The 24,256-nt window shown below is 43.3% G+C and overlaps 1 protein-coding gene across 2 annotated transcripts in view; it reads left to right on the forward strand.

Moving 5' to 3' along the window:
- Positions 1 to 24,256, forward strand: part of MYO10 (myosin X) — a 216,367-nt gene that overhangs the window by 76,414 nt on the left and 115,697 nt on the right. For both annotated transcript variants that reach the window (XM_032627992.1, XM_032627991.1), the window contains exon 3: positions 20,727 to 20,885. In XM_032627992.1, coding sequence (XP_032483883.1) covers positions 20,727 to 20,885 — 159 coding nt within the window. The remainder of the gene's footprint in view (positions 1 to 20,726; positions 20,886 to 24,256) is intronic.

Here is a 24,256-nt window from a genome sequence, read left to right on the forward strand (position 1 = left end):
CACGTGTGGACCATGGCTGGGTGCTGCACCAAGCTCTTTTTAACTGTTATTTCAGTGTCCCAGGAGCCTTCTGGTCCAGGGATCTCCAGGGTCGCGTCAGACACGTGGCATGAGCTTTCAGACTGTGCTCCAGGGTCGAGGAGAGACCGTGGTCTCAGGTGCTCTTCAGTGGTTCTCACTTGTCACCCGTGTGGTTCTCTTCGTAAGCCGATTGCAGAAGCCTCCACTGCAAACCTCTACCCAGGCAGACTGTCTGGGGCAGGAGCCAGGTGTACCTGTATCCACCACATACACCTGTATATGCCCCATGTGGCCACAGTGAAGATGCCCATGCTTTATGGAGCTTGAGTGTCTTCCTGACGGGGGCGTTATGGCATTTGGAAGTGTGTGGAGTTCTGTCCTGTTAGCACTGAAACCGAGGCCAGAGGCATTTAGGGGCCGGGGCCTGGGGGACCCAGAATGTGAACAGCAAAGGGCTCTCCTGTCTGAATGGTGGACAGACACTTTACCTTGGATGAGGTGTGCATGGCAAGGCCCCTTGTTAGTGTTGCAGTGCTCTTACATGAGCAGGTGTAAAACCAGAGAGGGACGGGTTGGTGGCAAGATGATGATGTGCCTGGAGAACAGCTGGCAGGGAACAGGGGGTGGGAAGGAGCAGGGCGCACCCAGGGACAGTGGCCAGGCCAGTCCGGTGTGAGGGGAACGTGGGCGTCCTCAGCCTGTTCCTTCCTGGCTCCGTCCCTTCCCTCCTCTGCTCTCTTCCTGGCCCTGCTCCTCCAGACTGCCTGGGGCTCAGCTGCACTGCTCCGTGCTCAGCTCTGAGCCTCTGATTTTTATGGGTTGGGTCCACTTGTCGTGCTCGGGCTGACCTTCCTCGTTCCGGGACTGCTGGTTTTACCGAGTTCCAGCCCTTGGTTCCCATTTGGTGCTGGTGGTCAGCATGGTGTCAGAGGGGCTCCAGCTGGTGAGTTTCAGCGTTTGAGGGGGGCTCGGTGTGCCCACGAGGGAAGGGCATCGGTGTATATGGAGTGTCTGCATGTGTCACCGTCGGGGCCAAGTGCTTAACTCAAGTATTTTTTTTTACTTTTTTATTTTTATCTTTATTTTTTAAAATATATAGCTCTATGCTCTTTATGCTTTAAAACACCTCTGTGTGTGATGTATATGCATAGAAAAAATATCAGGAAAGAGAAAGCTTTCATATTTTATTTTCTTAACTTTTTTGGAAATAATTTCAATCTTAAAGAAAGTTGCAAGAATAACAATAGTACAACGAACACCCACATATCCTTTACATAGCTTCACACGTTAGCATTTTACTCTATTTGCTTTACTGTTTGCTGTTTCTCTTCCATATACATCTAGATCTTCATGTATTCACACAGACACACACAAATGATATATATACATAACATTTTTCTGAACAATTCAAGAGTAAGTTACTTGCATAAAGCCCTTCACCCCCAAATATTTCAGTGAGGATTTCCTCTAAATAATAATATTCTCTTACATTTACACAGTAGTGTTTTCAACTTTAGGAAATTTAATATACAATATTTTTATCCAAACAAACAGCCATAAGCAAATTTTTTAGTTGACCTGATAATTTCCTAGGTAGCATTAATTCTTTTTTTTTTTGAATTCTATTTAATTATTTTTTTATACAGCAGGTTCTTATTAGTTATCCATTTTATACATATTGGTGTATATATGTCAATCCCAATCTCCTAATTCATCTCACCACCACCCTCCCCCTGCTTTCCCCCCTTGGTGTCCATACGTTTGTTCTCTACATCTGTGTCTCAATTTCTGCCCTGCAAACTGTTCATCTGTACCCTTTTTCTATATTCCACATATATATGTTAATATACGATATTTGTTTTTCTCTTTCTGACTGACTTCACTCTGTATGACAGTCTCTAGATCCATCCAGGTCTCTACAAATGACCCAGTTTTGTTCCTTTTTATGGCTGAGTAATATTCCATTGTATGTATGTACCACATCTTCTTTATCCATTCGTCTGTTGATGGACATTTAGGTTGCTTCCATGACCTGGCTATTGTAAATTGTGCTGCAATGAACATTGGGGTGCATGTGTCTTTTTGAATTATGGTTTTCTCAGGCTATATGCCCAGTAGTGGGATTGCTGGGTCGTATGATGGTTCTGTTTTTACCTTTTTAAGGAACCTCCACACTGTTTTCCATAGTGGCTGTATCAATTTATATTCCCACCAACAGTGCAGGAGGGTTCCCTTTTCTCCACACCCTCTCCAGCATTTGTTGTTTGTAGATTCTCTGATGATGCCCATTCTAACTGGTGTGAGGTGATACCTCATTGTAGTTTTGATTTGCATTTCTCTAATAATTACTGATGTTGAGCAGCTTTTCATATGCCTATTGGCCATCTGTATATCTTCTTTGGAGAAATGTCTACTTAGGTCTTCTGCCCATTTTTGGATTGGGTTGCTTGTTTTTTTAATGTTGAGCTGCATTAGCTGTTTATATATTTTGGAGATTAATCCCTTGTCCGTTGATTCGTTGGCAAATATTTTCTCCCATTCTGAGGGTTGCCTTGTCGTCTTGCTTATGATTTCCTTTGCTGTGCAAAGGTCTGAAGTTTCATTAGGTCCCATTTGTTTATTTTTGTTTTTATTTCCACTACTTTAGGAGGTGGATCAAAAAAGATCTTGCTGTGATTTATGTCAGAGTGTTCTTCCTGTGTTTTCCTCTAAGAGTTTTATAGTATCCGGTCTTATATTTAGGTCTCTAATACATTTTGAGTTTATTTTTGTGTATGGTGTTAGGGAGTGTTCTAATTTCATTCTTTTACATGTAGCTGTCCAGTTTTCCCAGCACCACTTATTGAAGACACTGTCTTTTCTCCGTTGTATATCCTTGCCTCCTTTGTCATAGATTAGTTGACCATAGGTGCGTGGGTTTCTCTCTGGGCTTTGTATCCTGTTCCATTGATCTATATTTCTGTTTTTGTGCCAGTACCATACTGTCTTGATTACTGTAGCTTTGTAGTATAGTCTGAAGTCTGGGAGCTTGATTGCTCCAGCTCTGTTTTTTTCCCTCAAGATTGCTTTGGCTATTTGGGGTCTTTTGTGTCTCCATACAAATTTTAAGATTTTTTTGTTCTAGTTCTGTAAAAAATGCCATTGGTAATTTGACAGGGATTGCATTGAATCTGTAGATTGTTTTGGGTAGTATAGTCATTTTCACAATGTTGATTCTTCCAATCCAAGAACATGGTATATCTCTCCATCTGTCGGTATCATCTTTAATTTCTTTCATCAGTGTGTTACAGTTTTCTGCATACAGGTCTTTTGTCTCCCTAGGTAGGTTTATTCCTAGGTATTTTATTCTTTTTGTTGCAGTGGCACATGGGGGAGTTTCCTTAATTTCTTTCAGATGTTTCATTATTAGTGTATAGGAATGCAAGAGATTTCTGTGCATTAATTTTGTATCTTGCAGCTTTACCAGATTCATTGATTAGCTCTAGTAGTTTTCTGGTGGCACCTTTAGGATTCTCTATGTATAGTATCATGTCATCTGCAAACAGTGAGAGTTTTACTTCTTCTTTTCCCATTTGTATTCCTTATTTCTTTTTCTTCTCTGATTGTTGTGGCTAGGACTTCCAAAACTATGTTGAATAATAGTGGTGAGAGTGGACATTCTTGTCTTGCTCCTGATCTTAGAAGAAATGCTTTCAATTTTTCACCATTGAGAATGATGTTTGCTGTGGGTTTGTCATATATGGCCTTTATTATGTTGAGATAGGCTCTCTCTGTGCCCACTTTCTGGAGCGTTTTTATCATAAATGGGTGTTGAATTTTGTCAAAAGCTTTTTCTGCCTCTATTGATATGATCATGTGGTTTTTATTCTTCAGTTTGTTAATATGGTGTATCACATTGATTGATTTGCATATATTGAAGAATGCTTGCATCTCTGGGATAAATCCCACTTGATCATGATCCTTTAAACGTGTTGTCGGATTCTGTTTGCTCTTATTTCCCTGCGGATTTTTGCATCTATATTCATCAGTGATATTGGTCTGTAATTTTCTTTTTTTGTAGTATCTTTGTCTGGTTTTGGTATTAGGGTGATGGTGGCCTCATAGAATGAGTTTGGGAGTGTTCCTTCCTCTGTAATTTTTTGGAAGAGTTTGAGAAGGATGGGTGTTAGCTCGTCTCTAAATGTTTGATAGAATTCACCTGTGAAGCCATCTGGTCCTGGACTTGTTGGAAAATTTTAAATCACAGTTTCAATCTCATTACTTGTGATTGGCCTGTTCATACTTTCTATTTCTTCCTGGTTCAGTCTTGGAAGTTTACACCTTTCTAAGAATTCGTCCATTTCTTCCAGGTTGTCCATTTTATTGGCATGGAGTTGCTTGTAGTAGTCTCTTAGGATGCTTTGTATTTCTGCGATGTCTTTTGTAACTTCTCCTTGTTCATTTCTAATTTTATTGATTTAAGTCCTCTCCCTCTTTTTCTTGATGAGTCTGGCTAATGGTTTATCAATTTTGTTTATCTTCTCAAAGAACCAGCTTTTAATTTTATTGACCTTTGCTATTGTTTTCTTTGTTTCTATTTCATTTATTTCTGCTCTGATCTTTATGATTTCTTTCCTTCTACTAACTTTGGGTTTTGTTTGTCTTCTTTCTCTAGTTCCTTTAGACGTAGCGTTAGATTGTTTATTTGAGATTTTTCTTGTTTCTTGAGGTAGACTTGTATTGCTCTAAACTTCCCTCTTAGAACTGCTTTTGCTGCATCCCATAGGTTTTGGATTGTGTTTTCATTGTCATTTGTCTCTAGGTATTTTTTGATTTCCTCTTTGATTTCTTCAGTGACCTCTTGGTTATTTAGTAACATATTGTTTAGCCTCCATGTGTTTGTGTTTTTTACATTTTTTTTCCCTGTAATTGATTTCTAATCTCATAGCATTGTGGTCAGAAAAGGTGCTTGATATGATTTCAGTTTTCTTAAATTTACTGAGACTTGATTTGTGACCCAAGATATGATCTATCCTGGAGAAAGCTCCATGCGCACTAGAGAAGAAAGTGTAATCTGCTGTTTTTGGATGGAATGTCCTATAAATATCAATTAAATCTATCTGGTCTGTTGTGTTATTTAAAGCTTGTATTTCCTTATTAATTTTCTGTTTGAATGATCTGTCCATTGGTGTAAGTGAGGTGTTAAAGTCCCCCACTATTATTGTGTTACTGTCAATTTCCTCTTTTATAGCTGTTAGCAGTTGCCTTTTGTATTGAGGTGCTTCTATGTTGGGTGCATATGTATTTATAATTGTTATATCTTCTTCATGGATTGATCCCTTGATCATTATGTAGTGTCCTTCCTTGTCTCTTGTAACATTCTTTATTTTAAAGTCTATTTTACATGATATGAGTATTGCTACTCAGCTTTCTTTTGATTTCCATTTGCATGGAATATCTTTTTCCATCCCCTCACTTTCAGTCTGTGTGTGTCCCTGGGTCTGAAGTGGGTCTCTTGTGGAGAGCATATATATGGGTCTTGTTTTTGTATCCGTTCAGCGAGCCTGTGTCTTTTGGTTGGAGCATTTAATCCATTCACGTTTAAGGTAATTATCGATACGTATATTCCTGTTACCATTTTCTTAATTGTTATGGGTTTGTTTTTGTAGGTCCTTCTCTTGTGTTTCCCACTTAGAGAAGTTCCTTTAGCATTTGTTGTAGAGCTGGTTTGGTGGTGCTGAATTCTCTTAGCCTTAGCTTGTCTTTAAAGCTTTTGATTTCTCCATCGAATCTGAATGGGATCCTTGCTGGGTAGAGTAATCTTGGTTGCAGCTTCTTCCCTTTCATCACTTTAAGTATGTCCTGCCACTCCCTTCTGGCTTGTAGAGTTTCTGCTGAGAAATCAGCTGTTTACCTTATGGGAGTTCCCTTGTGTGGTTTTTGTTGTTTTTCCCTTGCTGCTTTCAGTAATTTTCCTTTGTCTTTAATTTTTGCCAACTTGATTACTATGTGTCTCAGTGTGTTTCTCCTTTGGTTTATCCTGCCTGGGACTCTGTGCGCTTCATGGACTTGGGTGGCTATTTCCTTTCCCATATTAGGGAAGTTTTCAACTATAATCTCTTCAAATATTTTCTCTGGTCTTTTCTCTCTCTCTTCTCCTGGCACCCCTATAATATGAATGTTGTTGCGTTTAATGTTGTCCCGGTGGACTCTTAGGCTGTCTTCATTTCTTTTCATTCTTTTTTCTTTTTCTGTTCCATAGCAGTGAATTCCACCATTCTTTCTTCCAGGTCACTTATCCGTTCTTCTGCCTCAGTTATTCTGCTATTGATTCCTTCTAGTGTAGTTTTCATTTCAGTTATTGTATTGTTCATCTCTGTTCTTCAGTTCTTCTAGGTCTTTGTTAAACATTTCTTGCATCTTCTCAGTCTTTGCCTCCATTCTTTTTCTGATGTCCTGGATCATCTTCACTATCATTATTCTGAATTCTTTTTCTGGAAGGTTGCATATCTCCATTTAGTTGTTTTTCTGGGGTTTTATCTTGTTCCTTCATCTGCTACATAGCCCTCTGCCTTTTCATCTTGTCTGTCTTTCTGTGAATGTGGTTTTTGTTCCACAGGCTACAAGATTGTAGTTCTTCTTGCTTCTGCTGTCTGCCCTCTGGTGGATTAGGCTATCTAAGAGGCTTGTGCAGGTTTCCTGTTTGGAGAGACTGGTGGTGGGTAGAGCTGGCTGTTGCTCTGGTGGGCAGAGCTCAGTAAAACTTTAATCCGCTTGTCTGCTGATGGGTGCGGCTGGGTTCCCTCCCTGTTGGTTGGTTGGCCTGATGTGACCCAGCACTGGAAGCTACCTGGGCTCTTTGGTGGGGCTAATGGCAGACTCTGGGAGGGCTCATGCCAAGGAGTACTCCCCAGAACTTCAGCTGCCAGTGTCCTTGTCCCCACGGTGAGACACAGCCACCCCCCACCTCTGCAGGAGACCCACCAACACTAGCAGGTAGGTCTGGCTCAGTCTCCTGTGGGATCACTGCTCCTTCCCCTGGGTCCCAATGTGCAAACTACTTTGTGTGTGCCCTCCAAGAGTGGAGTCTCTGTTTCCCCCAGTCCTGTTGAAGTCCTGTAATCAAATCCCGGTAGCCTTCAAAGTCTGATTCTCTAGGAATTTCTCTTCCTGTTGCCAGATCCCCAGGTTGGGAAGCCTGACATGGGGCTCAGAACCTTCACTCCAGTGCGTGGAGTTCTGTTTTATAACTGTTCTCCAGTTTGTCAAGTATTTTTTTTTTAAAAAACAACAATTTGAGGTATGATTCACCTCCCGTAGATGATACCCATTTAAAGCGTACAGTTCACTGGTTTTAAGTAGATTCCCAGGGTTGTACAGTCATCACCATAATCAGTTTTAGAACATTTTTACCACCCAGAAGGAAACCTCAGACCCATGAGCGGTCACTCCCCATTTCCCCTCCCATCCTCCCCAGTGCCTGGCAACCACTACTCTACTTCCTGTCTCGGGATTTGCTTATTCTGGACATTTGCTATAAATGGGATCATATAACGTGTGGCCTTTTGGGTCTGACCTCTTTCACTTGGCAAAATGCTTTCAAGGTTCACCCGTGTTTGCATTTATCAGTACTTCATCCCTTTTTCTTGCTGAATAGTATTCCATTGTATAGGTATACCACATGGTGTTTACCCACCCATCTGTTGATAAGACATTGGATTGTTTTCACTTTTTGGCATATAGAAGTAATGCTGCTAGGAACATTTGCGTATAACTTTTTTCCGTGGACATTTGTTTTCATTTCTCTTGGGCCTCTACCTAGGTGTGGAATTGGTGGGACAGGTGGTAACTTTGTCTGCCCTATTGGACAACTCCGAAGCAGCTGTGCCACTTTACACTCCCTCCAGCAGTGTGTTAACTCACACACTTTGAACAGGAGCATATACAGCTATCAAGTCATTTCTAGGGCAAATCTTGGGGCCTTTGAGGGAATTGGCTGCTCTGAGTTTGATGCACCTTCTCAGTTCTCAGATGTCCATGAGGTGAGAGGCTGTCACTTGGTGAATTTTCGTCATCATGTTCTTATCGGTTTCCATCTGCTCTTCTCCACTATCTTAGCCCCTGGAAAGTAGATGAAGGTGGATTGGCATGGATGGGTGAAGCCTGAGTATCGTAGGCGTGTTGTAGTGAAAGGGGGAGTGGGGGTCAAGCTTGCAGTGTTGGGGTCTCTGCATCTGTGAGAAGGAGCTGCTCGCTGATGGGAATATGGACCATTTGGGAGTGAGTGAGACGGGGTGGGGGCCCCTTTGTCTTTGTACTGTGTTTTGAATCTGTAACGTTCTAAAATTGAAACTTGAAGAGATACTAGCTTTTATAAGGATACTGCCAAGGTTTTGTAAGGATATTGCCAGAAAGGAAGGGTGTCCAAACTCTTTTTGGGAGAGCTCAGTGGCGGATGGGAAGCTATACAGAGAGTGATGATATTGACAGAAACATGGCTATGTTTCTCACGCATAACCTTTGCTCTTCAGATTAAGATTTCAACCAGATTCCCATCATTTTCTGTAAGCCTCAGGTGCTCCGGCTTTTTAGATATTCAGACCACATTTCTAGCAGAAGATGTGCAGGGCTTTTATACCTTTTTGCCTTCACAGACATTTACAGAGAAACAAGAATGCCTTGTTGATACTTTTCAGAGGAAGACAAACAAGCACTATTCTTTTTAGCCCCTTATTTTGTTCATGTATTTTAGTACATGGAAAAACACCTCAGTACCTAGTATTAATTTTTCTTATTAATTACACTTTTTAAAAGAGATCCTTGCCATCTTAGTGACCTATATTTTATTCAGTCTTTTTCTGGCCTCTGCCTCTTTGTAATCCTTTCAGTAATTCAAGTAGCATTTTGCTGACATTTCTAGAGATTTCCTTGGTGGTGGTGGGGTTTGGCACAGAGGGAAAGCGTGGGAGTTCACTATTCCATGTTCTAAGCTGTTGTGCTTTGTTTCTGGCCTTTCCTGTTATCTCCTGGATGGTGTGTTTTCTCCTAGTTTTGTACCATCAGTTTGAGCCAAGCTGACCTCTCGCCGCTTCGTAGATATTTTACCAAACCAGCAGCCAAAAATGACTTCTGGTTTCAGTCTAGAACCTGGAGTCATTCCGATTCTATTTTTGTTCACTGGATTAACAAATCCTTTGCATGGTATCTCTTAATTCTTACTTGACACTAGGAAATGAGCGGCACACAAAAAAACAGAATGCTTAAAGACAGGATTCGTAAAATTGATGCTGACTGTGTTTTGAAACTCCAAGATGTATGGGTATTTGGCTCAAATAGGCTTTTTTCATTTCACTTAAGAGCAGCCAAGGAATTACTGTCATATTATTTAGTTTAAAGGCAGTTTCAAGACAGCCAATAAGTGAAAAACGTTCACTTACAACTCAGCATTTGGAGTTAGGTTTTAGGTGACAGACGCAAGGTGCTCAGTATATGACCTCAGCATCCTAGAAGGGCAGCTGGTACTCATCCCTTTAATGGACAGTTAGTAAGTAGCCACTGGTGCCAGATGTTTGACTAGGCAGTGAGGACCCAGAGGTTTTCATGAGGCCCAGTCCAGGTCCAGTACAAGGATGGCAGCTCACTCCCAGCTGCTGTACACATCACGATTTGCCCTCCTTCACTGGCCCATCTGCAGCCCCAGATCCTCAGCATGTTAGCCCAGGAAATCAGTCACTTCCACCCAGGAGCTGAAAGTTTGGCTATGCCCGGTTCCTAGGCAGAGGTAGGAGAGGGGAGATTACAGCATAAAGTGGTGACAGGAGAGGGTTCTGTCCAAGGTGCTGTGGAAGAGAAGGACACTGCAGTCAGGTGGGGCACGGTGGCTGAGGTTGGGAGGAGGGGTGACCTGGAGGAATGCAGGACAGACCCCAAGAGGATTGTCCGCGGTGTGGAAAGCAGGGAAAGGGGGCCAGAGACTGATGCGGCTGGAGAAGCAGCAGGAGCCCCTCAGGAAAGGCATTGTAGGGAAACCACATTAAGATTCTTGCTTATCCTGGAAGTGACTGGGGACAAACCGTGAGAGAGTTTCAATCAGGGTGCGATCAGATTACATCACTGGTAACAGTACCTAACAGCGGAAATATCTGAGTCGCTCATTCAGTACCAAGAATTGTATCAAATCCTTTATGGGCATTGTCTGACTCCTTTTTCTCCCGAACACTCTATGAGATGTAGGTATTATTATTATCCTCGTTTTGTAGCTGGTGCAGCTGAGGGTGAGAAAGCAGAGTCACCGGAGCAAGTTGAGATTGCTCGGCCAATCGACAGCAGAGTAGGGCTCAAATCCATCCACGTCTATGCTGTTCAGACCTGAGTGGCGTTCCCTTCAAGGTCCTAGTCGATCCCCCAGTTTGGGAAACACCGGCCAAAGAAACCAAAGTTTCATCTCTGGAAGTTTCTTTCCATTCTGAGTTATCAGTGCCTGGAAAAATTGTCATTAAAAGTAGTAAAAACATTTTTTTAATCATTAAAGTTAAAACTCAAAACTTTTCTTAGCCTCCAAATTGAGAACCGCTGGATTCAAACCACGGGAGTCTGGAGGCAGAGAAACTAGTTAGGAAGCAGTTACTGGGGTCCAGGTGGAACGTGAGTGGTGAGAGCTGAGGCAGGAGGAGGGAGTGGAGAGACGATGGAATCCAGGTGGTCTCAGTCAATTGCCAGGACTTGGAAGGTAGGCATGGTGGCCAGCGAAGGGGAGGGATTTTAGGTGGACTTCGGTTTCTCGCTTGGGAGGCCGGCAATGAGAGTGTCATTCCTGACGTGGAGGAGGTCTGTTTATGTTTTGGGGTTTTTTTGAGGTGCTTTTGACACATCAGGGTGGTTTGGAGTTACAGGAATGGAGATTCTATACCAGAGTTCAAGTTAGGGGTCTGGACTTGTAACTGGGGAAAAGGGATCAGAAAGGGGCTCTTGAATTAGAACAAGGACTAGGACATTAGGACAGAAGTAAAGGAACTTCAGAAGCGAGAGCTGGTCAACCATTTGTCTCAAGAATTGGGGTTCCTGGGCTTTCCTCCCTTCCCTGCTTCTTGCTTTGTAGAGTTTCTCTGGGCTGAAACTGACTATGTGTAAAATAGGTGGGTTAGGAAAGCCCTTTCTAATAGCTGGTGACCCTTGGGGGAGGTTGATGATTTCATTTTGGTTTTTGTTGTTGTTTTGAAAGCAGTTCTACAATATTCATTTTTAAAAGATTCATCGAATTAATTATATGTGTCCAGATATGCTCATTGATAATGATTTTGATGGGACTGATTTCTCTTTAAGCCTAGAAATGTTTAAAAACTTTAGAAAACAGGGAAAGTCATAGAAAAGTACAAAAAAACACCTACAAGCTTGTGACCCATTATTGGAGTTCTGATATATTTTCTTCTAGGCTTTTTGCATGTATTTTAAAACTTTTTTTTAATTAAGCTTTTTGTTTTGAGACCACTGTAGATCCACGTGCATTTGTAAGCACTAGTTCAGACAGATCCCATGTTACCCTTTTACCTGGTTTCCCTCGATGATAACATGTTGGAAACCTGGACCACAGTATCGCAACCAGGGTATCAGATAGTTGAGGTACAGAGCCTTTGGATCCAGCAGGCTACCCCACGCCCCACCCACCCGTCTTAGCCTCCAGCCGCACCAGTCTGGCCTTCATTTGCTCTAATCGGCTCATTTCAAGAATGCCAACCTGGGATTGGCTTTTTCAGCTTTTGCCTGTTACAGATAAAGCTGCCCTGAACATTCACGTGTAAATTTTTTGTGCCGACGTAAGCTTTCATTTATTCAGAACAAATGCCAAGAGTCCAGTTGCTGGTGTGTGTGTGTGGGTATGTGTATGCCTCTGTGCTTGCCCTCGTGTGTGTTTAAAAAAATAAACCTAGGATTATACCGTACGTGTGAACAGTATAATTTCATCATAAATTTACCTTAGTATACCTCTATCATGAAAACACATTAGAAAATAGTTATCTTTTTCTTAACACTGAATTCAGCGTGGAAAGGCTAGCTTGAGGAACGTGAAGACCGTCCTTTTCAGGGTAGGTTGGGCCCGCCTGGTGGTGGCAACAACGAGAGAGCTTTAGAAGACATAACCTAGCACAGCTGGAACAAGCGTGGTTTCACTTTGCACAGAAGATTTTCCTAAACTTTTCTGTTACGGAAAAAAAAAAGTAATAGAGTTTAGCATTTAAAAGAAATCTGTACAGGGACTTCCCTGGCGGCCCAGTGGTTAAGACTCTGCACTGTCAGTGCAGGGGGCACGGGTTCGAGCCCTGGTCGGGGCACTAAGAGCCCACATGCTGCATGGTGTAGCCAATAAATAAATGAAATAAATCTGTACATGATTCTTCTATAAAATCACAATTCCTAATGTGTATACGTGCCAATTTGAGATCTTACTTTCCCTAATATGCAGATACTCTAGGATGTTCTTTTGTGTGTGCGTGTTTGTGTACTAGTCATTCCTTCCAACCATGCCAGCTCACTATGACCGTTAACCTTTTTCTTTGCGGTTCGCCAAGGAGGGGTCAGGGCCAGTGTATCGTCTGGGCCTTCCTTCGGGGCTGGTACAAGTGAGCGGGCCGCTTTTCGCACTGCTGGTGGTGTAGTAAGGCCCTGCGGGTCCATGGGCAGATGCGCCGTCCACAGGTTAGCTTCCGGGGTGTCTTAGGCTTCTTGGACCCTTAATCCTCTCCGTCTGCCTGCATGCTCTGCAGTGTCCTCGGGGAGTTCAGGCTCAGTGCTTAAGACTGACTGTTAGTGACTGTTAGCCGGAGCCTCCTGACTTTGTTGGGTTGGACGTATCAGCGCTGATGCTTTTGGCGGTGGTATTTGTGCACGTGAAAGCAGGAAGACACCCTCCATTTGGGGGACGGCAGTGTGTGGAGCGATCGCTCCCAGTGGTGATTCAGACACTGCTTTCAAGTGGCGTTGCTAGAAAGTTGGCCTCCTTGAGTTGCATTTTGTAGTGAGATTGTTCTTTAATCTTCGTCTCTCGAACAGCAGTCTCAGTGTCGCATTTGGTACTGACTTGTCCGTGATGATGCATAGGTACAAGGGTCTGCCCCCCTTAGCTGCTTACGTAGCCCTCGGTCCCTTAGGTCCGAGGCCAAGTGCCACTGCCGCGCACAGAGCCCCCGCCTCAGCCGCCCTCTGCTACGCGGATGCCCTGTGCTGTGTCTCAGCTTTGTATCCGCTCTTGCCTGGCTGTGGTCTGTCCCACGTGGCCAGTTCCCATCCGACCCTGGGACTCTCCTCTGTGACAGACCCCGCCGTGTGGTTAGGATCGTCTGTTGATTTTTCTGATCCCTCGTTGGTCAGTAAGCTGTTTGAAGGAGGCCATTTGACTCATCATTGTATTCCTGGGCTCCAGCTCACAGCCTGGCACGAATAACCGAGGGAGCTGGACAGAGTAAATCAATGAAAAATCACAGAATAAGTGAGGGATTAAACCCAGCACGCTGGGAGGGCGGTACACAGTGTGCTTCCCCCTCCCCCTCTCCACTCCTGCTCTCCTTCAAAGGGCCAGGGTCCTTAACCATTGACTCCATTGCACGTGCCAGGGATTGCCAACCAGTTAGTGGCAGAGCTGGCATTCAAAAGGCTGCCTCTGACCTAGCGTCCCCCTAAAGTGGGATGCACCTTTTCCATGATCCCAAGGAACTGAATGCTAGCTGTGCTGTGTGCTATGGGGTAGGTTTCCTAACTTCTCTGAATCTTCTTGAATTGATTCTTTAAGAAATGAGCAAGGGCGTTTCCTCCCCTGCTGAGGATCAAATGTACCTGACGCATGCAGCCAGTGCTCAATGAGTACCAGTGCCCTCTGTCCACCCCTCTTTGCTATTTTGGTGTTATACCCGAATGTCATGCCATACTGGGCATTGAAAACCCACTGACAATTTAAATGACTTAATCTCACAACCCGTTTGAGTCTCTGAAAAAGAAAATAATCTTTGTTTTATCTATAATTAGAAGTCAGTTATCTCACAAACTCAAGGGGGAGGTTAACGTCACAGAACCTTTATTTATATAATGATCATTTTACCCCCCTGTGCCATGTAATTAAGATGACAAATTTGAGCTGAAAGCAAAGCACTGGTGCCATTTCCCCACACACACACACTAGGAGAGTACACGTGTAGCATTTTGCCTTTGATTAGATTCTAATGGAAATTTCTAGTGGACTTCACATTTTTGTGTTCCAGATACTTTCTCCAGTCTGCTGGGGCAGCAGCAAAACAGGCCAAGGCAGAGTTTCAGTGAAGTAGGTGGCTTCCTTCTGCAGCCTGTCCTAAGAGTATAGCCAGTGAGGGTTGGAGTCCGTGAAGCTTGACATGAGGAAGCTTGTTTTTGGTTTACACGATCGCTCACTTTGGCCACACGTCAGGAGGCAAAGGTCTTAACCCTTCTCGTCGATCACGCTTTAATTTATGAGCCAGTAAACGAAAGAAAGATGGAAAGAAAACTAAGAGAGTCCTCCGCCCTGAAACAATGTGGAGTTCCGGAGAAAATCTAAACAAGACCAGCTAGGTTTGTGCAAAGGGATTAAAATGGAAGAAGAAAGCATCGTGTCAAACAGTTTTCAGCAGATACCGTGCTGATCTTTGTAAAGAACGTAGAACTGAATGAGCCGCTCCCCCTGCCCGCCCTCTCCCGCCCCTCACAGCTGGTGTTCAGGCCCTTGTTTGAAGAGCAGGGGTCCCTCTGTCTCTAAGACTCTGGATTCTTTGCTTAGAGAATGTTCTGCGTCGTTCCTTACACCATGACCCCCTTACAGGAATTGCTCCCTTTTACTAAGCCCTTGTTGGTGCCAATTGCTGTGACTTTTACTTACATTATGTTCTGTAGCTTTCACAGTAATTCTGTGAGTAAGGATTATTATCATCATTTTTCTTTATTAGTGGGGAAAATCATGGGCCAGGGAAGTCAAGCCCATGAGCTTGACTGAGCTATAAAAGCATAGATCTAGGAGAACGGAGTCCAGCCAGGTCTGACTCCAAGGCCATGTTTTGGTCATTACCCGACTCTGCTTCTCCTTGTGTGTATACCCATTTTGAAGGCCAGGATCTTTCATTCAGTATTTACTGAGTCTGTATCGTGGACCGAGGCTGGGCACTGAGGAACAAGATAGGCCTGCTTCCTGCCTTTGTAGAGTTTTCAAACTGAGTTTTCACGATAGTGAGGTGTGAAGTCAGTTCAGAGGGCCACAACTGACATTTAAAAGAAATAGAAAATATTGGGATGCACCAAACATTGTGGTGTCTTACGAAACTCGTATGAAACTCTGCGTATGGTAGTTTACGGTGTAAAACAAATTTTCCTCGGTAGGTTGTGGTCCAAAGAGTTGAAAGATACTGACCAGAGGTCTCAGAGTTGGGAGGGGAGATGGTTTTGAAACGAGGAAGATAATAGGTTAGATGAGTGACTACAAACTGGCATAGGAGCTATGAAGACAGCACACGTGATAGAATAAGGAGGAAGGTGGCAGGGTGTCCTTCAGACCAGACCCCTGGTGCCTTCTGAGAGGGTAACGTTTGGGTGGAGACGTCCAGGAGGAGAGTAATGGGATGTTAGTGGCCCAGAACAGCAGGTACAAGAACCCTGGGTCAGGGAGACAGAGGTGGAAATAGTGTGGACCATATTGTCTGACTATAATGTAGTACAATTAGAAAATAATGACATCTGTAACTCTATAAAACAGAAATAGAGTTGCAGATGTAGAAAATAAACGTACGGTTACCAGAGGGTAAGGGGGGGAGGGGTAAATTGGAGGATCGGGATTGACATATACACACTACTATATATAGAATAAATAACTGATAAGAACCTACTGTATAGCACAGGGAACACTACTCAATACTCTGTAATGGCCTATATGGGAAAAGAATCTAAAAAAGAGTGGATAACAGATTTACTTTGCTATACACCTGAAACTAATATAGCATTGTAAATCAACTATACTCCAATAAAAATTTAAGAGAGAAGAAAATAATAAAAAATATAAGCAAACCCCATTGTCTAGTAACCATCATCATCTTTATCACCATCACCCTTCCTAACTTGGGTCAAATACGAATCAAAAACTAAATTATATAATATTGTCGTGCTGACCTTTGATTTACCTCTATTAATAATGTTTTTATTTTTAAAATTGTTTCCAAAAGATTCGTCTTTATTTTATGAAAGGTTTTGCTTATGGCACTGGCTGACTCATCAATTTTTCCTGGTATGTACCTAGACATCTGGTTGGATGGCATACCAGGGCATTCCTAGACTGGGGTATCTCCACCTTGGCTTCCTGACATTTGGGCTGGATAATTCTTTGATGTTTATAGCAGCATTCCTGGCTTTTACTGACTGGATGCCAGCATCCTTTCCCCTCTCCCACAGTTGTGACAACCAAAAATGTTTACAAAACTTGCCAACTGTGCCCTGGGGGGCAAAGTTGAGAACTGCTCTAGAAGAAATGCCAGGCTCGCGGGAGATGAAGTTGCCCAGATTGAGAACACCCTCTATCCCATCCGTCCATCAGGAGAGGACATGATGAGGGTTTTTGGTGTTTTTTTTTTCGTTCTCTTTAATCAGAGAAGTTACATTTTTATGACTGGGGGTTCCTAACGAATTGTAATATGGGAAATCTGTGTGTATCACTATAGACAATAAAAACTCTCATGTGAGCGTGATAGGGGTTTCCTGCCATATTTGTACTATCCTAAGATTAGAATAAAAGGGAAGGGCTTCCCTGGTGGCGCAGTGGTTGAGAGTCCGCCTGGCGATGCAGGGGACATGGGTTCGCGCCCTGGTCCGGGAAGATCCCACATGCCGTGGAGCGGCTGGGCCCGTGAGCCATGGCCGCTGAGCCTGCGCGTCTGGAGACTGTGCTCCGCAACGGGAGAGGCCACGACAGTGAGAGGCCCGCGTACCGCAAAAAAAAATAAAAGGAGATTGATAATGGCTCAGCTGTTTTTTTAATCTAATTAATTGACTTCATGCCTTTTCATTTTTTCATACAGAAGTGGACCCAGCATTGGGCAGACCTTCTCTCAGTTGTTTTTCCAGTCGTGTTGATTGGTGGCCCTTGTTCTGCTGCCAGACTTAATCCAGTCTGTCTTGTGACCAGTGGCTTGTACTTCTATAACAGGAGCTATTTGTTCTGAGGCCCCATTTTTTTCTAAACTGATTTCCTGTCTATTAATCGCCTATATTTTGCTCCTTTGCTTAACCGTACCACCGTTCTTCTAGTATATGTCCCGTCAAAGTCACTCAGTTTATTTTGAGGTGGGCTTTGAGGAATTCATTTTGTTATTGTTTTTGGCTGTTGTTTGTTTCCAAAAATTTCCTGTAAAAAGAATTCCATTCTTTAAACCTAGAAGTTTCTTTTTCGCTGTTTGGGAATTCTCTTGTGCAGCTAGTACGCTGTTCGTCATTGCCTAGGAGTGACTGTTGGTAGTTCGGGGGGCTCTCCTGAAAAATTCTTGAATAAGATTGTGAGTCTTATTAATCCTTTGAAATATTTCCAAATTAGGTGTTTATTCAACCAATATGCTTTAACACAGTGAATGCAGGGGGCTGTCTCCATTCCTTACTTCCTTAGTGTTCCTACTTTGATGTTACGTGATCAGTGAGGTGTCCTCAAACACTTAACATAAAGTAACCCCTCTGGGTGCTTAATCACCTTCCACTCATATATGTCTTCATAGCTATTCATCACCATCTGCATGATGCTATATATTGTCCATTTCTGATTTTTCCTTCCCTTTACTGGAATGTAAGCTGTATTCCCGATGCTTCGAACATACCAGTAAATAGTTGCTTGAATGTATGGATTTTCTTCGTTAATTTACTGGACGCTTATCAATGTGCCAGGCACCACTGTGAAATCTTTACAGATACTAACCCATCACTGAATGCGTGGTTCTCCCTGCCTTTGCTTCACAAATACATTTTCTCTGCTATCCCATTTTTCTTTGAAATAATCAGTTTCGAGCAGCTGCAGGCCTCTGTCTTGGCATGATGGTTCTATCTTTTCTGTTCCCAGCTTCTTGTTTTTGTAACTGTTATCTTCCGTCATGATTCTGTCTCCCTGAGGTCAGAAGGAATAGTGCAAGTTCTCTTGATTTTCCCATCCCTGGAATGGCCATGTGCCCACATCTGTGTGTGCCTAGAAACATACGAGGAAGTCAAATGTACAAAGGTGGGGACTCTATTTACAGTTTTAGCCATTTTTGCAGAGACCAGGTGCCCAGCTCTGAGTTGCTTACTTGGACTCATGCATTGCCTTGCTGTTCCCAGAGCGTTAAAAAAGACAATGAGGGCTTCCCTGGTGGCGCAGCGGTTGGGAGTCCGCCTGCCGATGCAGGGGACACGGGTTCGTGCCCCGGTCCACGAAGATCCCACATGCTGCGGAGCGGCTGGGCCCGTGAGCCGTGGCCGCTGAACCTGCGCGTCTGGAGCCTGTGCTCTGCAGCGGGAGAGGCCACAACAGTGAGAGGCCCGGGTACTGCAAAAAAAAAAAAAGAGAGAGACAATGAAATGTTTACATATGACATAAGTATTTAGTCATTATGTAAATCTTTAGTGGCAGTTGTAGGGTGTGTATGGTTATTTCCAAAAAGCAGAATCACTAGAAATACAAACAACAATTGTAATATTCTAAATTATTTCTATCCTCCAATTCTGGAATTCTCAGTATACTCAGAGACAGTGAGTAGGAAAAGCGTTCACGATGGGAAGGACTTGTTGATGTGGAGTGAGTCTGCAGGGGCTTGAGCAGGAGGTAGTTGTGCTGGTGCCCTGTCGTCTTCCCTACAAGAAAATTGTCCTGGGGAACTTGTGGAACTGCCTTGCCCTCGTGTTGGCAGGAGTGCTGAGCCGGCAGGGTGAGGAGGTCCCCCCTGGTGCTGAGTGCAGAGGGTGACACGACACTGCTCTGCACCCCTCAGCTGGCCACGGGCTAGCCTCACGGTCACCGTAGGGGAAAAACCCAAGTACACTGCTCAGTCGTGGTGTTTCTGGAAAACCTGCCCGGATTGGCCCCATAGGCATAGAGCGAGCTGGGGAAGGGCAGAGAGTTTCAGCCGTTCACTTCTGGCAGTTTCCAGGCTACTCTCAGCCTAAATCTGTTTCTTTAATTTTCTTCCATGGTGTTGATGAGTTAAAGTGAAGGGCTGGTGTCCTAAGTGTTCCTACACTCTGGAATTTCCTGCACATTTTTCTTTAATACCTGGTTATCCTGGCTGTGGCACAGCCCACGTTGCACGCACTCCCTCAGTGGCCACAGGCCTGTCCTACCCTGTGGGGCGCTTACGTGGCACAGTGGCCCCCTTGCCGGGAGGCGGGAACCACACATCTCCTGGCGGATGTCTGTGCCCTGGAGGCAGCTGGGGAAAGCGGCTGGGCCTCAGAAGAGATGTCTGGGGTCTGCCCTGGCCTCAAGCAGTTTCTCAGGACTGGTTTTGACTGACTCTTGTGGTTCATGTGGCAGAAACGCCACGGCTGAAGTTTTCATTTTTCTCTGGAAAAATAAAACATGCCACTTTTTGTGGCTTGTGGAAACCATTGGATTGGTACTTCTGCCTTTCTTAGCGTGTCATTCCCTTTTTCAGTAACATACCGTTTGTTGCCATGAAGGCAACTGGTTGATATTTTAAAATAGAGCTCCCCGACCTGCAGATGGTATTCAAAAAAGTTGTGTTGTGTGTATGTGGACACGTGAGCACGTGTGCTTATGGAGACTGCATTTTTCGTGTTATTTACATCTTGGTGTTTGTATTTCAAGGATGAATATAGTAAAAGTATACAATGAATAAATAGGAGGTAGCCTCCATCACTGAATGATTGTTTTATGTACAGGAGTTTGTAAAACTGGTCAAACTGGTCAGTGGATGGAGCTGACTGGATGTGATTAATCCTCGACCCAACCAGTGGTGATAAAAGAGCCCCGTGTAGATTTTAGAAACACGTGCACATTCTGTGATCAGTCCTACAGTATCAGAGTTGTCTTGTGTACACGCTACGACACGTATGCAACACTCACCACTGGTGTCTGGAATTTAAAGGAATACAGGCTGTTAAATAGGCAAACCGATTGTATTTTACATTTGAGAGGATTTGTTTTGCCTGAAGATCACGTGAATGCTGTATATCTCAGTTGAGAGGGGATCACGTCCAAGGATATTTTTCAGACATTCCTGAGGAGATGTGTTTCAATGTCCGAACACATGTACAGACTATATGGTGAATTTATGTAACACTTAAATTGAAGGGCTTTATTAAGAAGCTTTGAAATATAGCACATGGTCCTTTGAATATATTATATAGTGAAATCAAATTACTTTCTGAAAGCGTGGTCAGCCAGCTTCTTAACTGTTACTGCTTTATGTCAGTGGTACAAAAGTGAACTGAAAATTTATCATTTCTGTGATTCCCGAAGGATGTTTAGTACTTGAACTATTCACATCTTTTAGGAACATCTAATGTCAATTTTCAAAATAACTGCTACCTTTAAAGATAGGTAGGTGGCATAAAGGAAGTGAAAGAGTTCTCTGCAGTCTGTTTTTTGCTGGTGGATTCTGGATCTTTTTGCTGGTACTGTACTGAGGTCGTATTGTAAGTTGGGCGAAATGTCGTGGAAACTGTTCATCGCTGATAACTAAACCGTTGAATTCCTTCCCCCCCACCAGGTCTTCACATACAAGCAGAGCACAATTACACACCAGAAGGTGATGGCTATGGACCCCATGGATGAGCAGGGCGTGGATGACATGGCCACCTTGACCGAGCTCCACGGGGGTGCCATCATGCATAACCTGTACCAGCGCTACAAGAGAAACCAAATCTATGTAAGTTCCACTTGCATGTCCTTAAAAAATCCCTCCAGTTCGGTTTTTTTTTTTTTGTTTTTTGGTCCTGCAATGCGGCATGTGGGATCTCAGTTCCCCCAGTTCCCCGACCAGGGATCGAGCCCACACCCCCTGCAGTGGAAGCGTGGAGTCTTAACCACTGGACCACCAGGGAAGTTACCCGGATCCCTCCAGTTTGAGTCAATGTTTATTTTTGTCTTCAGAGAGTATTTTCTTTAGAGAACCTCTAGTTAATCTAAGTAAAATTATGTTTTCAGGTGTTTTGCCAAATTAGAGGCTGGATCCATAAATCATGTTCTCGTGTTGATTGCCTTGATTTTATGAGGGAGATAACTTTATGTCAGAGGGTAATGTGACCCCCTTCTTCTTGTGAGTGCATCCTCTCCGTAAGTGTTCTGTTTCATAAAGACGTCACGCAGACTGGTTTGACTTCCTCAATTAAGGGCTGGGGGAAAATGTGGCTTTGCAAACAAGCAGAGCTCAAGCTTTTTTTCTCATTTTCTTGATTTCTGTCCCTTTATGGATTTTCACTTTTTTTTTCTGGCTCTGGAGCCCATCTGGGGGATATTTATTTATTATTTTTATACAGTTTTTAAAGGTTTCTTTCCATTTACGGTTATCACAAAATACTGGCTGTGTTCCCCGTGTTGTACAGTACATCCTTGAGCCTACCTTACACCCAATAGTTTGTACCTTCCACTCCCCCCACCCCTATATTGCCTCTTACCCCCTCCTCACTGGTAACCACTAGTGCTCTATATCTGTGAGTCTGCTTCTTGTATGTTATATTCACTAGTTTGTCGTATTTTTTAGATTCCACATATAAGTGATATCACACAGTATTTGTCTTTCTCTGTCTTATTTCACTTAGCATAATGCCTTCCAAGTCCGTCCATGTTGCTGCAAATGGTAAAATTTCATTCTATTTTATGGCTGCGTAGTATTCCATTGTATGTATGTATGTACCACATCCTCTTTATCCATTCATCTGCTGATGGACACTTAGGTTGCCTCCATATCTTGGCAGTTGTAAATAATGCTATGAACATTGGGGTGCATGTATCTTTTTGAATTAGTGTTTTTGTTTTTTGGGGATTATATACCCAGGAATGGAATTGCTGGGTCATGTGGAAGTTCTGCTTTTAGTTTGTTTTTTTTTTTGAGAAACCACCGTACTGTTTTCCACAGTGGCTGCACCAATTTACATTCCCATCAACAGTGTATGAAGGTTCCGGGCTTCCCTGGTGGCGCAGTGGTTAAGAATCTTCCTGCCAGTGCAGGGGACATGGGTTCGAGCCCTGGTCTGGGAGGATCCCACATGCCGCAGAGCAGCTGGGCCCATGTGCCACGACTGCAGAGCCTGCGCTATAGAGACTGCGAGCCACAACTACCGAGGCCCGTGTGCCTAGAGCCCGTGCTCCGCAGCAAGAGAAGCCACCGCAGTGAGAAGCCCGTACACAGCGGTGAGGAGTGGCCCCTGCTCACCGCAGCTGGAGAGGGCCCGCTAGCAGCAATGAAGACCCAGTGCAGCCAAAAATAAATAAATAAATAAAACAAAACCAAAAAAACCCAGTGTATGAAGGTTCCATCTAAGGGGATATTTGGGTTCAAGGGAACCCGTCTTATTTGTGGGATTGCTATTTTGATTGGAGGCATGTCCTTGTGTAAAAGGCAGTCGTGCACATGTTCCCCTTAATTGTTATGAAGTGTGACTGTGCTTATCTTATAAAAGTAATACCTAAAAATCACTTCTATGATAATCCCTTTTTGACATTAAAATACATAAATTACTTTATCTGTCAAGAATGATTGACCAACAGATTTTCTCTTTTCCATCTGCCTGTTAGTCTTTATAGTAACCTGGGCAACTGCTTATAGGTGTTTATTTTTCAAGTCACGTTCAAATTCATACAGTTTTTTTTTAAAAAAACACCAAATTTTTATACTGTAAAAACCCTTGATGTTTTAGTAATTTTTGTTCTTCAGGAGTTAATGTTTAATTTTGGCAGTATGCCTGTGATTATGATGAATAACGATATCACCCTTTGCAATAGCTAGCAGGTGCTGAGGCTCAAGGCCCTCTCCGTATCGGGGTTCCTCTCATTTATCCTCCCTTAGACCAGGAGAGGAGAATTGGGAAAGAGGAGGAATTTGATATTTGTGGGTTTAATGTGAAATTTTCCTCAGCTTTAAAGAAAGGATGTTTATTTGCCTTGTTTTTAGATTGGAAAAGTGTCATTTTTGCCAGAGTGACCTAATGTTTGCCAAATGTCTTCAAACAGCCCTGCCTAGAGAAATTCAGTCGCGTTCTAGTCCTCTGACTGGCTGCGCTTATGTTAAGTCCGTATATTACAGCATTTTCCATATGCTCTTCAGAAAAGGTAGCATTCATACACGTTTACGTAAAAATGGCTGTGTATTCCATTCTGCACACGTGCTCACAGAACACACGTGCATTTACTCCCCTCTGTCTGCATCTCAGAAGCCTCCTCCTTTCCACCTCTACCGGTGTCCAGAGATCCGTGTACCGTGCCTGCGTTATTAGCATTAAGTATTTGACACTGCCCTGTAACTTTGTTTACGCAGCAGTTTCCTTGCTTGGTTGGTCAAGGACCTGTTTTGTCTTTTTTGAGCCAAGGACAGTGCAAGGCACCTGGCAGTGGTGCGATAAATGTTTGTAAAACAAATGCCACTCCTAGTAGAAATAACATAGTTGATGATAAAGGTGAAGCTAGATTTAAATTTTCTTTATTGGTATCTGTCCTTTACAAGTGAATATTTCAGAACGCATATTCTTCTGTCTTTAGATGCAAGTTATTGTTACACATTTAGTAGTCAAGAAAAAGTAAGTCAGTTAGCGGGAAAAAAAACTACCGAAGAGGCTTAAAAGGTAGAGAGCCCTTTAAAAGTCTGTTCCCCAGCCCCACCATGATGATGTCATAAACCTGACAGCTTAAACTGCCCAGTAAACCACGTGAATAGGATCTTGGTCTTTTTTCCTGGGATGAAGACCTTTTCCCTCCCCTTTGAGGGAAAGACACAGGATTTTTTTGTACATTCAGTTTACAGCTAAGTTCAGTTCGTTATACCCTTATATGCCTTCCTTTCAGGACCTAGATAATTGTATTATTATCCATATAGCAGCCACCTCGATTTTCATTGCTGAAGCTGTTTGCAGTGGGTGCTGGTACCTACCAGACTCTGCCCCAACGAGACAAAACTACCACCTTTGAGGAAAGCACAGCCTTTTCACCTCTTATCCCAGCTCTGAGTGGTGCTTGTCCGTATCTTTAAAAGAGGGAAAAAATGACTTATAACAGAGGTGCTGTATTAGTTTTCTTTTGCTGGCT

Source organism: Phocoena sinus, chromosome 3 (genome assembly GCF_008692025.1).
Source record: "Phocoena sinus isolate mPhoSin1 chromosome 3, mPhoSin1.pri, whole genome shotgun sequence".
NCBI lineage: Eukaryota > Metazoa > Chordata > Mammalia > Artiodactyla > Phocoenidae > Phocoena > Phocoena sinus.